This window comes from Sparus aurata, chromosome 10, assembly GCF_900880675.1.
Source record: "Sparus aurata chromosome 10, fSpaAur1.1, whole genome shotgun sequence".
Taxonomy (NCBI): Eukaryota; Metazoa; Chordata; class Actinopteri; order Spariformes; family Sparidae; genus Sparus; species Sparus aurata.
Window position 1 is genome coordinate 1638611 of NC_044196.1, and position 13032 is coordinate 1651642.

General features: G+C 41.7%; 2 protein-coding genes across 2 annotated transcripts in view; one reads left to right on the forward strand and one right to left on the reverse strand.

Moving 5' to 3' along the window:
- Nucleotides 1-13032, reverse strand: part of LOC115590013 (Fc receptor-like protein 5) — a 61929-nt gene that overhangs the window by 36536 nt on the left and 12361 nt on the right. The gene's annotated exons all lie outside the window — the stretch shown is intronic.
- On the forward strand, nucleotides 4356-10383 carry LOC115590067 (uncharacterized). The gene is made up of 3 exons (XM_030431332.1): nucleotides 4356-4452; nucleotides 7195-7545; nucleotides 8279-10383. The coding sequence occupies exons 1-3, from the start codon at nucleotides 4404-4406 to the stop codon at nucleotides 8497-8499; spliced, it is 621 nt and encodes a 206-aa protein (XP_030287192.1). The 5' UTR covers nucleotides 4356-4403; the 3' UTR covers nucleotides 8500-10383.

Sequence of the window (13032 nt, forward strand, 5' to 3'; positions counted from 1 at the left end):
TCTCCTCACATTTCTGCTCATAAAACAACGTCTGTCACGCTTGTCACACGACTTTAACTCACCGAGATAACGAAAATAAATCACCGCGACCGCCAGCCCTCCTGACCGAGACTACAGGAAACTGTCCCCCAGAAAACAGCCTCCGTCCCCGCGAGTGACAGAGTCAGACAGCGTCCTGTTTACTGATGGTGATTATGTATAATTATGTCATTTAGCGCGAAAAACTTCACTCCGTCACTTTCCAGGATGTTTAGTGGGTCAGGATCTCAATCACTACACGTTATAACAGCATCTATATGATTATAAACTGTCCAAGGGTTTAGATAGACAAGGGGAACACCTGGGGAACACCTGGGGAGACACCGACGTCATTAACATGACGTGTCCCCCCCGCGCCACAGCGCCTCTAACTGACACGCCCCCAGCGTTTCACAGCAGAAAGAAGTGCTTGTTTTTCCATGATTTTGAGACCTAATTTTATATACTTAACATTTTTTTTAATCTTTCAAATTTGGCTCAGTGGTCAATGACACATGTTTCTATGGTGTGACAAACTCATAACACAATTTTTTTGCCGCTTTACACGGTCTTTAATACAGCGGGGGTGAAGCCCCTTCTGATGAAGAGCAACTTAGATCCCAACATCTTTAATAATTATCGGCCTGTATCCAACTTACCGTTTTTAAGTAAAATTTTGGAAAAACTTGTTTTTAACCAAGTAAATGATTTTTTAATCGCAAACAGCATTTTAGAGAAGTATCAGTCTGGTTTCAGAACGAACCACAGTACAGAGACAGCCCTTTTAAAGATTTTAAACAAACATCAGGTGCAACTTAGATAACAATGAACTCACAGTCTTGGTACTACTGGATCTAACTGCCGCCTTCGATACAGTAGACATTTTATTAAATAGACTGAGGAACCTGGTGGGCCTCTCTGGTACTGTTCTTAACTGGTTCATTTCTTACCTCACAGATCGACACTTCTTTGTAAGTATGGATACATGTTCCTCAGAAACCCACAAAATAAAGTGTGGGGTTCCCCAAGGGTCAATTTTAGGTCCAACTCTTTTTAATCTTTACATGCTTCCACTTTACGTACGTCATCAGGAGGCACGGCATCAGCTTTCATTGTTATACTGACGATACGCAACTGTACATCGCCGTGTCTCCTGATGACACAGGGCCTATTGAGGTCCTTTTTAACTGCATTTTAGATATCAAGACATGGATGGCAGCAAATTTCCTACAGTTCAACCAGGACAAAACAGAGGTTTTACTCATTGGTCCTGAAGGCCAGAAAGAGAAACATTTACCAAAGTTAAAGGATTTTAAATCATCACAATCTGTAAAACATCTGGGTGTGATTTTTGACTCTGAGCTCAGTTTTATTCCACACATCAAAAATATAACAAAAATAGGTTTTTACCATCTTAAGAATATAGTCAGCGTCTGCCCGTTTCTCTCTCAGGCCAGCACAGAGGTGCTGATGCATGCTTTCATCTCTTGTCGTTTAGACTACTGTAATGCCCTGCTCTCTGGCCTTCCAAAAAAGAGCATTTCGAATCTACAATTATTACAAAACTCAGCTGCACGAGTGCTGACGAGGACCAGAGGGCGGGAGCACATTACACAGGTTTTAAAGTCGCTGCATTGGCTCTATGTGCGTTTCAGGATTGATTTTAAGGTTCTTTTACTAGTTTTTAAGTGTCTAAACGGTCTCGGGCCTTCTTACTTATCTGACCTGCTTTTACTCTATCAGCCCCCGCGGACCCTGAGGTCCTCCGACACTGGCCTTTTGACCACCACAGGTTAGTTCTAAAAAAAGCACGGAGAGGCGGCTTTCAGGTCTATATGGAGCAGTGCTGGTTGTTCAGTCTGACAGCAGCAGGCAGGAAGGACCTGTGATACCTCTCCTTCACACACTGAGGGTGTATCAGTCTGTTGATGAAGGAGCTGTGATACCTCTCCTTCACACACTGAGGGTGTATCAGTCTGCTGCTGAAGGAGCTGCCCAGTGCTGTGACAGTGACCTGCAGGTTGGACTCCTGCATCAGCAGTGATGACATCATCATCCTGCTCTCTCCCACCACCTGCACTGAGTCCAGAGGATCCCAGGATGGAGCTGGCCCGATTATGGAACAGCCTGCCGGAGAGCCTCAGGGTCGCACAGACTGTTGAGGTTTTTAAAAAGAGGCTCAAGACCCATCTTTTTAACCAGGCTTTTAATTTAAATTTAAATTATTTTTAATTCCTTTTACGCTGTGCTAATCAGAGCATGTGTAGCCTGTATTTCTAGTGTGCACTTGCCCTCTAATAACTAGCCTCATAATAAACCAGTGTTATATTGCTTTTACAGAAATGCAGCTGAATTACATGTCTTCCAAACCTCAGTATTATGATGATGAGAATAAACTCATGTTGACAATAATTTGTTGACACAAATGAAATGGCAGTTGCATATCACTCACAGCTACACAGGATACACAGCTAAGAAGTTAGCTTAGTACTTTGTTTATTAATCTTACGTTAAGCAATTCACATATTGTGTTATTAAGGCCTGAAACATTTTTTTGCGCACGCACATACTGCCCTTTTCTGACTTTGAGCCCCTGCCCCTCTATAATCATGTACACGTCCCTGGCTGGGAATCACCACTGCTGCACCTGTTGCTCCTGTTATCGGCTCTTTTGATCCATCTGTGTATATGTAAACATGTTCCCCATACTTTCCATCTACATAGATATAAAATTCCTGTATTAGATCTGCTGTCTTATTTCTCTTGATATTCCATATTTCTAAATCTACACTTGATTCCTGTAACATCCATTCTGGTCTTGTTGTCCACAGAACTGTTGGGCTGAATTCTATCTGCTGTATCTTTAGTTGTTGTGCTAAACCCTCACTGACCCACCCAAAGCTTGTTTTTTGCTCTTTCCCTTTTCCCCAACGCATCTCCAAAACTCTCTCTGTCGGGTGATCCTCACTGTGCCCTTTTAGGCTTGTCCAGTAATTGGCTGACTCCTCCCTGTCACTGTTGCCAACTGCTCAGTAAAGAAAGTCGCTATTCGATGTCCTAAGAGAAGTCGCTAAATGATGTCATCACCCAATTTGCATAACTGTAATGGGCTCTGTAGGAGAGATGAGAGACAAAAAGTGAGTAAACACCCTTATTATGTTTAGAACTGCAAATGAACTTACTTTAGCGAAGTGATTCATTTTAGAGAAAGAAAAGTTTACATTTAAATCACCCAGTGACGGCTCTGCGCATGCGCGATTCGCAGTCCGTAGGCGGAGGGCTGAATATATCCTGCTCTGACCGCAGCTGGGAAGGACTGCTTCGCGAGGACTGGGCCGCCTGTGAGGGCTTTGGGACCGGGAGGGGCCACGGCAGCACCCGCTGCTGCTGAGAAGTCTATGAACGACAGCGCTCTCACGTCAGTCTCCAAAAGTCTCTTTCACCAGAAAGAGTCACGAGATTTGTCGCTAGTTGCTTTTTTGAATAAGAGTCGTTAGAGGGGTCTGAAAACTCGCTAAATATAGAGACAAAGTCGCTAAGCTGGCAACACTGACCCTCTAAGTCTTTTCATTTATTTATTGTCTTCTTTATAGAACACACCACAAACACACAAAGGCTTGTAGAGGAAACAACTTAGTAATATAATGCAATACCGCAATCTTTTCAGAAGAGAAAACTAAAAACAAAAAAAGCAAAACAGAAAAAGGGGGATCATATATGGTTTCGTTTCGTTTCGTTTCGTTTTCTTCCGCTTTATCCATGCGGGTCGCGGGTGATGTTACCGCTTTTATACCACCTTTTTTCAAGGTGGAGCGGGGATACTGGGGCCAAATCCAGTGACTCTGGTATATATGGTAACAAAAAAAATTAAAAATAAATGTTCCAATCGCCTGGTAGACCATGAAATAAAGGAGTACATTTCAAAACAGTAGGAAGCGAGATATATCGCCATAAGTCTTTCTCGCTATTTTGCTGGAATGTATTTTTTTAAGCGATGTAAAAGATCATTTAAAATGATTTATAAACTAAGTTGGTTGGACTTATTCTCCATTTGCTACAGTGAATATCATATTTACCCATGAGAATGATTTATGTTAATGATATAGTGACAAGGCTGTGACAAGTAATCGTTCTTAAAATATATGACCACATATCTTATGATATAAAGCTAAAGCTTTAGCTTTATGCCACCCATATCATAATCTTTGACAAGCTGTGATCTTTTAATATAGTGAGTTTCATTTCTCCATAAGAATTGAAGCCTTTGTAAACCTGCCCTCTAGTGTTCACACGTCATCAACATTTACACCGTCTGTTCACCCTGAAGAGCTTCAGTCAGAGGCAGGATCACACGAAGGCAGGATATCAGCTCTCATTCAGTCGTCATGGCTCCACTTCTCTTCTTTTTGTTCCTTCTGTGTAAAGCAGCCTCAGGTAAAGACGAGCTTTTATTTAGAAGAGATTCATCTTGTTCTGGGAAATGTACATTTACTGTGACAATGTTTTTATAAGTTGCTTTCAGGCTTTAGAACGATGATACTTGATTTTTGAAGGTGTTTAAAAAATATGGGAAATGTTTGTCATGTTCAAATTTTACATCTACAGATTATATTGAAATGGTTTTCTTATGTAATATTGACTAATAAATAATGATAATAAATTGAATTGGTGGTGTATTCTACTTTAAATACAACAAACTGAATAGAGTTTCACTCTGTTTGGAGCAACTGCGTAGTTTAGAGAAAGGCTTGTTGGTTAAATAAGGAAGGCAGAAGAGAGGGGGAGGGACAAAGGAGGGAGGGAGAGTGAGGGAGGTGTGTCCTGCAGTGAGCTGCAGCTGCATGTTCTATATCAGAATCAGAATCAGAAATCCTTTAATGTCCTGCAGACGGGGAAATTTGTTTGTCACAGCAGCAACAGAATATTACAAGATCAGGAACCAATAGCAAAAATAAGCAATAAAATTAAAAAGGGAAGAAATAAATAGACATATATACATATTTACATGATACAGTGCAAAATTAACAGCATTTTTTTGTTTTGTTTTTAATACGTAGATTTTAAATACAGATAACAAATATGGGTGACCAGATAGTGCAAAAACAGAAGTGACCTCTGTGCAGACATACTGCACAGTGCAGAGTGCAGGGTGAGGTCTACATGGAGCAGTGCTGGTTGTACAGTCTGACAGCAGCAGGAAGGACCTGTGATACCTCTCCTTCACACACTGAGGGTGTATCAGTCTGTCGATGAAGGAGCTGTGATACCTCTCCTTCACACACTGAGGGTGTATCAGTCTGTCGCTGAAGGACCTGTGATACCTCTCCTTCACACACTGAGGGTGTATCAGTCTGTTGATGAAGGAGCTGTGATACCTCTCCTTCACACACTGAGGGTGTATCAGTCTGTCGCTGAAGGACCTGTGATACCTCTCCTTCACACACTGAGGGTGTATCAGTCTGTTACTGAAGGAGCTGTGATACCTCTCCTTCACACACTGAGGGTGTATCAGTCTGTCACTGAAGGACCTGTGATACCTCTCCTTCACACACTGAGGGTGTATCAGTCTGTTGCTGAAGGAGCTGTGATACCTCTCCTTCACACACTGAGGGTGTATCAGTCTGTTGATGAAGGAGCTGTGATACCTCTCCTTCACACACTGAGGGTGTATCAGTCTGTTGCTGAAGGAGCTGTGATACCTCTCCTTCACACACTGAGGGTGTATCAGTCTGTTGCTGAAGGAGCTGTGATACCTCTCCTTCACACACTGAGGGTGTATCAGTCTGTCGCTGAAGGACCTGTGATACCTCTCCTTCACACACTGAGGGTGTATCAGTCTGTTACTGAAGGACCTGTGATACCTCTCCTTCACACACTGAGGGTGTATCAGTCTGTTGATGAAGGACCTGTGATACCTCTCCTTCACACACTGAGGGTGTATCAGTCTGTTGATGAAGGACCTGTGATACCTCTCCTTCACACACTGAGGGTGTATCAGTCTGGTGCTGAAGGAGCTGTGATACCTCTCCTTCACACACTGAGGGTGTATCAGTCTGTTGCTGAAGGACCTGTGATACCTCTCCTTCACACACTGAGGGTGTATCAGTCTGTAGCTGAAGGAGCTGTGATACCTCTCCTTCACACACTGAGGGTGTATCAGTCTGTTGATGAAGGAGCTGTGATACCTCTCCTTCACATACTGAGGGTGTATCAGTCTGTTGCTGAAGGAGCTGCCCAGTGCTGTGACAGTGACCTACAGGTTGGACTCCTGCAGCAGCAGTGATGACAGCTTGTTCATCATCCTGCTCTCTCCCACCACCTGCACTGAGTCAAGAGGACATCCCAGGGTGGAGCTGGCCTTCTTGATAAGTTTATCAAGTCTCCTCCTGTCTGCTGCTGAGATGCTGCTGCTCCAGCAGACTACTCCATAGAAAATGGCTGATGCCACCACAGAGTCATAGAAAGAGGTCAGGAGGTCCCCTGCACTCCAAAGGACCTGAGCTTCCTCAGCAGATACAGTCTGCTCTGACCTTTCTTATATGTAGCTGCAGTGTGATCAATCCAGTCCAGTTTATTGTTCAGGTGAACTCCCAGGTACTTATACTATAATATTCAGCTGCAGAGGGCAGCAGACTGAACTCTTTAACAACAGATGAATATTTGAATCATGATTCTGTTTGTTTCATGTATCAATGATGTCACTTCTCTGATGACATCAGAGCTGCTGTCTTCAGTATTGATCTGTGCAGGGCTGTGATTGGCTGAATGTGACAGTAACAGACTGTGAAAGTGATTCAGTCAAATCAGCATGATGGACTGTTACTGAGCTGTGATGACATCATCAGGGCCGTCAGTAGAAGTGTAGAGTTTATTTAACAGCAGGAAAGAAGCTCATCACTTCATCAGGTCGCAGCTTTAGAGAACCTGCTCGTATCAGTCCGTCTACATGAGTCAGAGATGATGTCACTGTCACTGAAGGAACGCTCTGATTGGCTGAGTGGATGTTGCTGTTGATCACATGAGAAAGTTGAAGCAGCTTCATGTTTGACAGTGTCAACAGATGTTCTGAGTGATGAGTGGATGTCTCCAGGTGATATCAGGGTTCCTGTCTGTTCTCTGCTGTCCTTTACTCATCTAACAGCTCCTCCTCTCTACATCTGTTTTATTGCTTCATAGAGACTGTGGTGGTACAAGTGAAACCAGAACAACTTGGACAGGATGTAACTCTGCCGTGTGACGCTGGTGACGTCACCATCAGAGCTGCAGAGTGGACCAGATCTGACCCGAAGCCAGCAAAGGGCATCCTGTTTTACGCAGGTGGATTTCTAGATGACAAAATACAGCAAGCAGACCTTGTGACCAAAGACCTGAAGACTGGAAACGTGTCTCTGATCCTGAAGAACGTCAGCAGAGAAGATGTTGGTACTTATGAGTGTCGAGTTGCAACAGCTGGTTCAAGACGGAAGAAGAGAGCCAACAGCGATTTTAAGCTGATCAAAACCGTCCGGCTGCGGATGAAAGACCCAGGTGAGTGTGTGTAGATCAGTGTGTGTGTCTGTGTGTGTGTAGATCAGTGTGTGTGTCTGTGTGTAGGTCAGTGTGTGTGTCTGTGTGTAGATCAGTGTGTGTCTGTGTGTAGATCTGTGTGTGTGTCTGTGTGTAGATCAGTGTGTGTCTGTGTGTAGATCTGTGTGTGTGTCTGTGTGTAGATCAGTGTGTGTCTGTGTGTAGATCAGTGTGTGTCTGTGTGTAGATCAGTGTGTGTCTGTGTGTAGATCTGTGTGTCTGTGTGTAGATCAGTGTGTGTCTGTGTGTAGATCTGTGTGTGTCTGTGTGTAGATCAGTGTGTGTCTGTGTGTAGATCAGTGTGTGTCTGTGTGTAGATCAGTGTGTGTCTGTGTGTAGATCTGTGTGTCTGTGTGTAGATCAGTGTGTGTCTGTGTGTAGATCTGTGTGTCTGTGTGTAGATCAGTGTGTGTCTGTGTGTAGATCTGTGTGTCTGTGTGTAGATCAGTGTGTGTCTGTGTGTAGATCTGTGTGTCTGTGTGTAGATCTGTGTGTCTGTGTGTAGATCTGTGTGTCTGTGTGTAGATCAGTGTGTGTCTGTGTGTAGATCTGTGTGTCTGTGTGTAGATCTGTGTGTCTGTGTGTAGATCAGTGTGTGTCTGTGTGTAGATCTGTGTGTCTGTGTGTAGATCTGTGTGTCTGTGTGTAGATCAGTGTGTGTCATGTGCTGACTGATGTTCTCTGTCACCTCCAGAGAACCAGAACGGAGACAACAACAACAACAACAACAACGGAGACATCATGGACATCTTCACTCGTCACCGTGGTGGATCAGCAGCAGCAGCAGGTGTTTTTCTTCTGGTTTGTTTGGTTTCTGCTGCTGTTGGACTTTTTCTTGTCAGCAAATTTAAAAGACAAAGAGAAAAGAAACCAGAACCGTCTGCTGATGAAGAAACAGGAGATAATCTCCTCTGATATGATCCGATCAGCTGACATGTCACAGACCTCTTTACAGAATGTGTTTATTACCTGTCTGATGTTCATTCTCTCTGTGGGTGTGAGTTCAGGTGTAGATCAGGTGTTGGAGGCTCTGCATCAGGATGGTCTGCTTCATCAGTACAAATCAATAATCAATAATGTTCCCCTTCATGAGTCACTACCTTACCGAGGTGATGGGGTTTGTGTACCTGTTGACTCTGGTAGCTGTGTTGTCTGGAGCACTGAAGCTCCTGGTAGGGTCCCCCATGACAAAGAGGTCCCAGAGGAGGGTCAGACTAGATGTGACTCTATTATTATTATTATTATTGTTATTATTATTATTATTATTATTATTATTATTATTATTATCATTATTATGTGTCAGGTTCGGCCTAAATGAGGCTGAAATATTTTTGAGTTTGTGATCCTCCTTTAATGTTTTCAACTGGAATATAAATACAGTAATTATTCAGTTGGTACCAACAGTCTTTTATTCAAATCTCCCTGAAGAGACTGTTGTTGTGTGATTGTGTCCTCTCACCATCGTGGAGTGTTGGAGGATTGTGGAGTTTAAGTTCGTCTTCTAATGTGTTGCTCCTTAAGTTATGAAGTGGGTAAAAGTTAATGTCACAGAGTTATACTGACAGAAGAGAATCAGTCTTGGATTTATCACTTTGATTTATTGTAGAAAGACTCTGAACAGAACAGTCTGACACCATCACACTGCAGCTTGAACAGCTGTTAGCTTCCCTGAGAGAACAGAGTCTTGTGTTTCAGAGATGAGTGATGGTGTAACATCATGTTGTGTTCCACATCATTAATCTCAGAGAGCTAACTTTAGACAAGTCTTTTATTTCTCACCTTAGCACTTTAGTGTGTGGGCCTCTGACAGGTGGATCAGTACTGATGGATCAGACGTGGTGGACCCGGTCAGCACCGCAGCTTTGTCCTCAGATTTAGAGTCTCTAACAGAACATGAAGCCCACAGAGAGTCTGAAATCAGCTGTAAGGAGGTCTGAAACATGAACAGCAGGATGATGCATTTCATATTTTATATAATATCAGCTTGTGTCTGCTTTGATTTATATATTTAATGCTGCAGGTGTAAACAGACATAATCTTCTTCTGTTTTTATACCAAGTGTGGATTGTGGTGTCTTCTAATGGGTTGTTGATGAAGGTAAATAACTGAACTGTTTTAAATGTTTTATGCTTCTGATGTAAATAAGACATATTTTTATACCCAGGAGTAGATTGAAGTCTGCTGAATGTAAAAGTTAAAACAAAGATGAGACATGATTATTATTATTATCTGCTGAGTAGAATCACATGATGTGAGCAGACACACTGAAATAATCTGACTTTTACCAAAAAACTGTTCAAAGTTGAAGCTGAGGCACAATTAATGATTCTGTCATTACATTTTTAATTAGAAGACACAGAAATAAAATAATAATAATAATGATAATAATAATAATAATAATAATAACATAAACCTTCAATAACAAACAGAAAACTCTCCTGCTGTTATTATAGAGCTTCTTTTATTTTTATGTAAAATGATGAAAATGTTTTTCTTGTGTTGTTTGTTACATTGTGTTCTCATCTATCAGATCGTTACATCACATTATTATATACAAGATATATAATAATTACACAATATGAGAAATGTAAAAAAGAAGAAAGAACACACAAACTTTAGCAGCTTTAGCATCTCATGCTAACAGACGCACCTTAAAATGTAAAACAGAACCAGGTGCTGTTTGTTCTGAAGCTCCTGTTGTGTTTATATGTTTATTAGTCGGTTTCTTGCTTTTGAAATGTATTTAATATGTTTTTGCACATGCAAGCAAAGATTAATAAAGTATCAAACAAAAAGTCAGAACTGTTTTTTTATTTCTTACAGTGGCTTTAGTCTAAACTAATCTAATTTAATCTAATATCATCTAATATAATATAATATAACTCTAGCATAAATATTCCAAAACGTTTTGACACCAAATTTAAATTTAAATTCTAAATTTAATCATGAGAAAGTACAAAGTGTAACCAAACTGTATTTTGTGACAAAACACTGATGCTCCAACATCTTTATATATCTATAAAATAGTAAAAACCTTATAAGAGCTGAATATACTTTTACAGCAGATTTATATAAAGTGAGCAGGACTGAAGCTCACAGTCAGTTTCGTTTCTGGAGAACTGAATGTTGAAGTGGTTTATCTGCTGTGCAGCCACACCCTCAGTTACAAAACAACAGCCTGTAATCACACAAACAGCGTCAACACAATAATCATGAAGGCGTCATGTTAAAACAGGTTGTGTGAGTTACATTCAGTCACCTGAACGTCTCACATCATCACACTGAGTTGATGAAGGTTCATTTAGAACAACATGTTTATGAAACACAGTGTTCAGTTTGCTCTGATCTCTGCAGAATAACTCAGTCTGTGTTTCATGTTTCATGAGTTTCAGGCATTTTCTCTTTTTCATGTATATTCTGCTTCTGCTTTCTGTCAGCTGATGGGAATTTAACTCACACAGATATTCACATAAACAACATGTTTCTGTTCCTTAACTAAAGCTGTGGATGATCTGAGCTGATTAAACACACCTGAGTCTCCAGGTAACCTGCCAGGTAACAGCTAACACCTGTCCTCCTGTCCTCAGAGACAGAGTTCACTCTGACTTCTCTTCAACATCAACAGGCTCAGAAACACGTCTCAGATCAGTTACTTTATGACTTTTGAACCACGTCCAGCTTTTAGGACTGCAGTCAGACCCAGTTAGTGATAAGAAAACTTATCACTGATTCGCTTTCATTTCTTGCAAACTGCAGTCCGTTTCCGAGAAATGGAAACTCCCCAGAGCTCAACATGGCGTCAGTGTGTGTGATCAGTCATCAGAGAGAACAAGATGGCGAAGGGTGGAGCTCGTGGTCTGAAAGCGCTCTGAGCTCTTGTTACTGAGCACCTCCCCCACAACTGTGCAACAGGACGAGGTTTCAATATGAGAACAGACTGCTGCTGTCTGTCTGCTTTTACTGTGCAGAGAAACAGACTGACAATATAGAAGAAATGAGGTTTAACATGAATCTATTCACTGTGAATGACCTCATATCTGAAATATAATAGATATGATTCATCTGCTGTGGGAAGAATATTGAATGTCTGCATTGTTGTCGGAACAACTGACGAACATAGAGACTGAACTCCTCCACTGTGATCTGAGAGTCAAATGTTCCACTGTGAATTATTTATAGGACTGAAAACTGGAGGTGATGAGACTGTTTGACTTTCGTATCAGGACTCTCTGATCAAACTGTCTTCTGGACACTTGGTCATCTATGTGTTCACAATAATACACCTTGTTTTATCTGCCACTGTTTGTGTTTCATCACGTTGTGTTGAATGTGTCAATAAGAGTGACGAATGAAAACTTTGTTGGCCGACAGTTTCCTTTAGTTCATCCTGTTGAACTCGTTCATGATCCTGTTTGTCGTCACAGTTCAGTCACAGAACTCTGCATCCAGAACTTCCGCTGTTCTGAACAAAGAGAACCAGTCGGGAAACATGAACTGATGAGGTCCAGTAAGAGGAAGATATTTCACTAATAGCACGTTGTTGTTATCTCTTCCTGTAAGTTTGGTTTATTTTGAACAGAGGGAAGTTGTGTGTTTCTGTTCTCACATGCTGATAAAATAACTCAGTTACTAAACAAGGAAACTGGCCAGCAGCCAATCAGCTACAGTCATTTAGTTCAGAGGTTGAATGTTAAACTCTGGGTGTGTTGATATCATGTTACACACTGTAACTGCTTCTTACTCTTTTCTTCTTGCTTCATTTTAAACTTCTGCTGATGTTCAGATTCATATTCAACCCTGATTCCAGAGACGTTGTGCTGCTGTGGATTCACTGTTGTATCTGTTTACATCAACACAACAACTGTCATCAGAAGCTCAAACTTCCTGTAGCTGAGATCAGATCAGACTCCTGCTGTGTGAGAGTTAAACTCTGGACCATCTGCAGATTCTCTTCACATTATGTGAGTTTATACATGAAGACGACAACTGAATCAACATGAATCATGTGAACGTAGCAGCTGCAGGGTGAAGCTGCTCCTCCCTCACAGAGTCTGTTGAAACTCAACACTTCCTGCTTTGTTCTAGTGATTGGAACGACAGTTCTTTTTACTGTACTGAATCTCAAGAATCCGTTCATTAAAATGATTTGTTCAAAAGATTCGTTCACCGAATCGTTCAGTGCTCTCCAACTCCCTGAACTGATAAGCAGCCAAACGATCCGTCATTCAGTTCATTAATCAGCCCTGAGGTTCACGTTCACTTACTGAGGGACGGTGCGTTCACGGACTATAGTACACAATCATTCACGGGAGACGCAGCGCTGCTTTGAGTGGTATACATGCACTAAAATTATTACACAGTGAAAGTGTCCTCTGTGCACAGTAAAATCACTTAACATGATGCTACACGGATGTTAGCAACACAGCGCTAGTTTTAGCAGTACAGTTA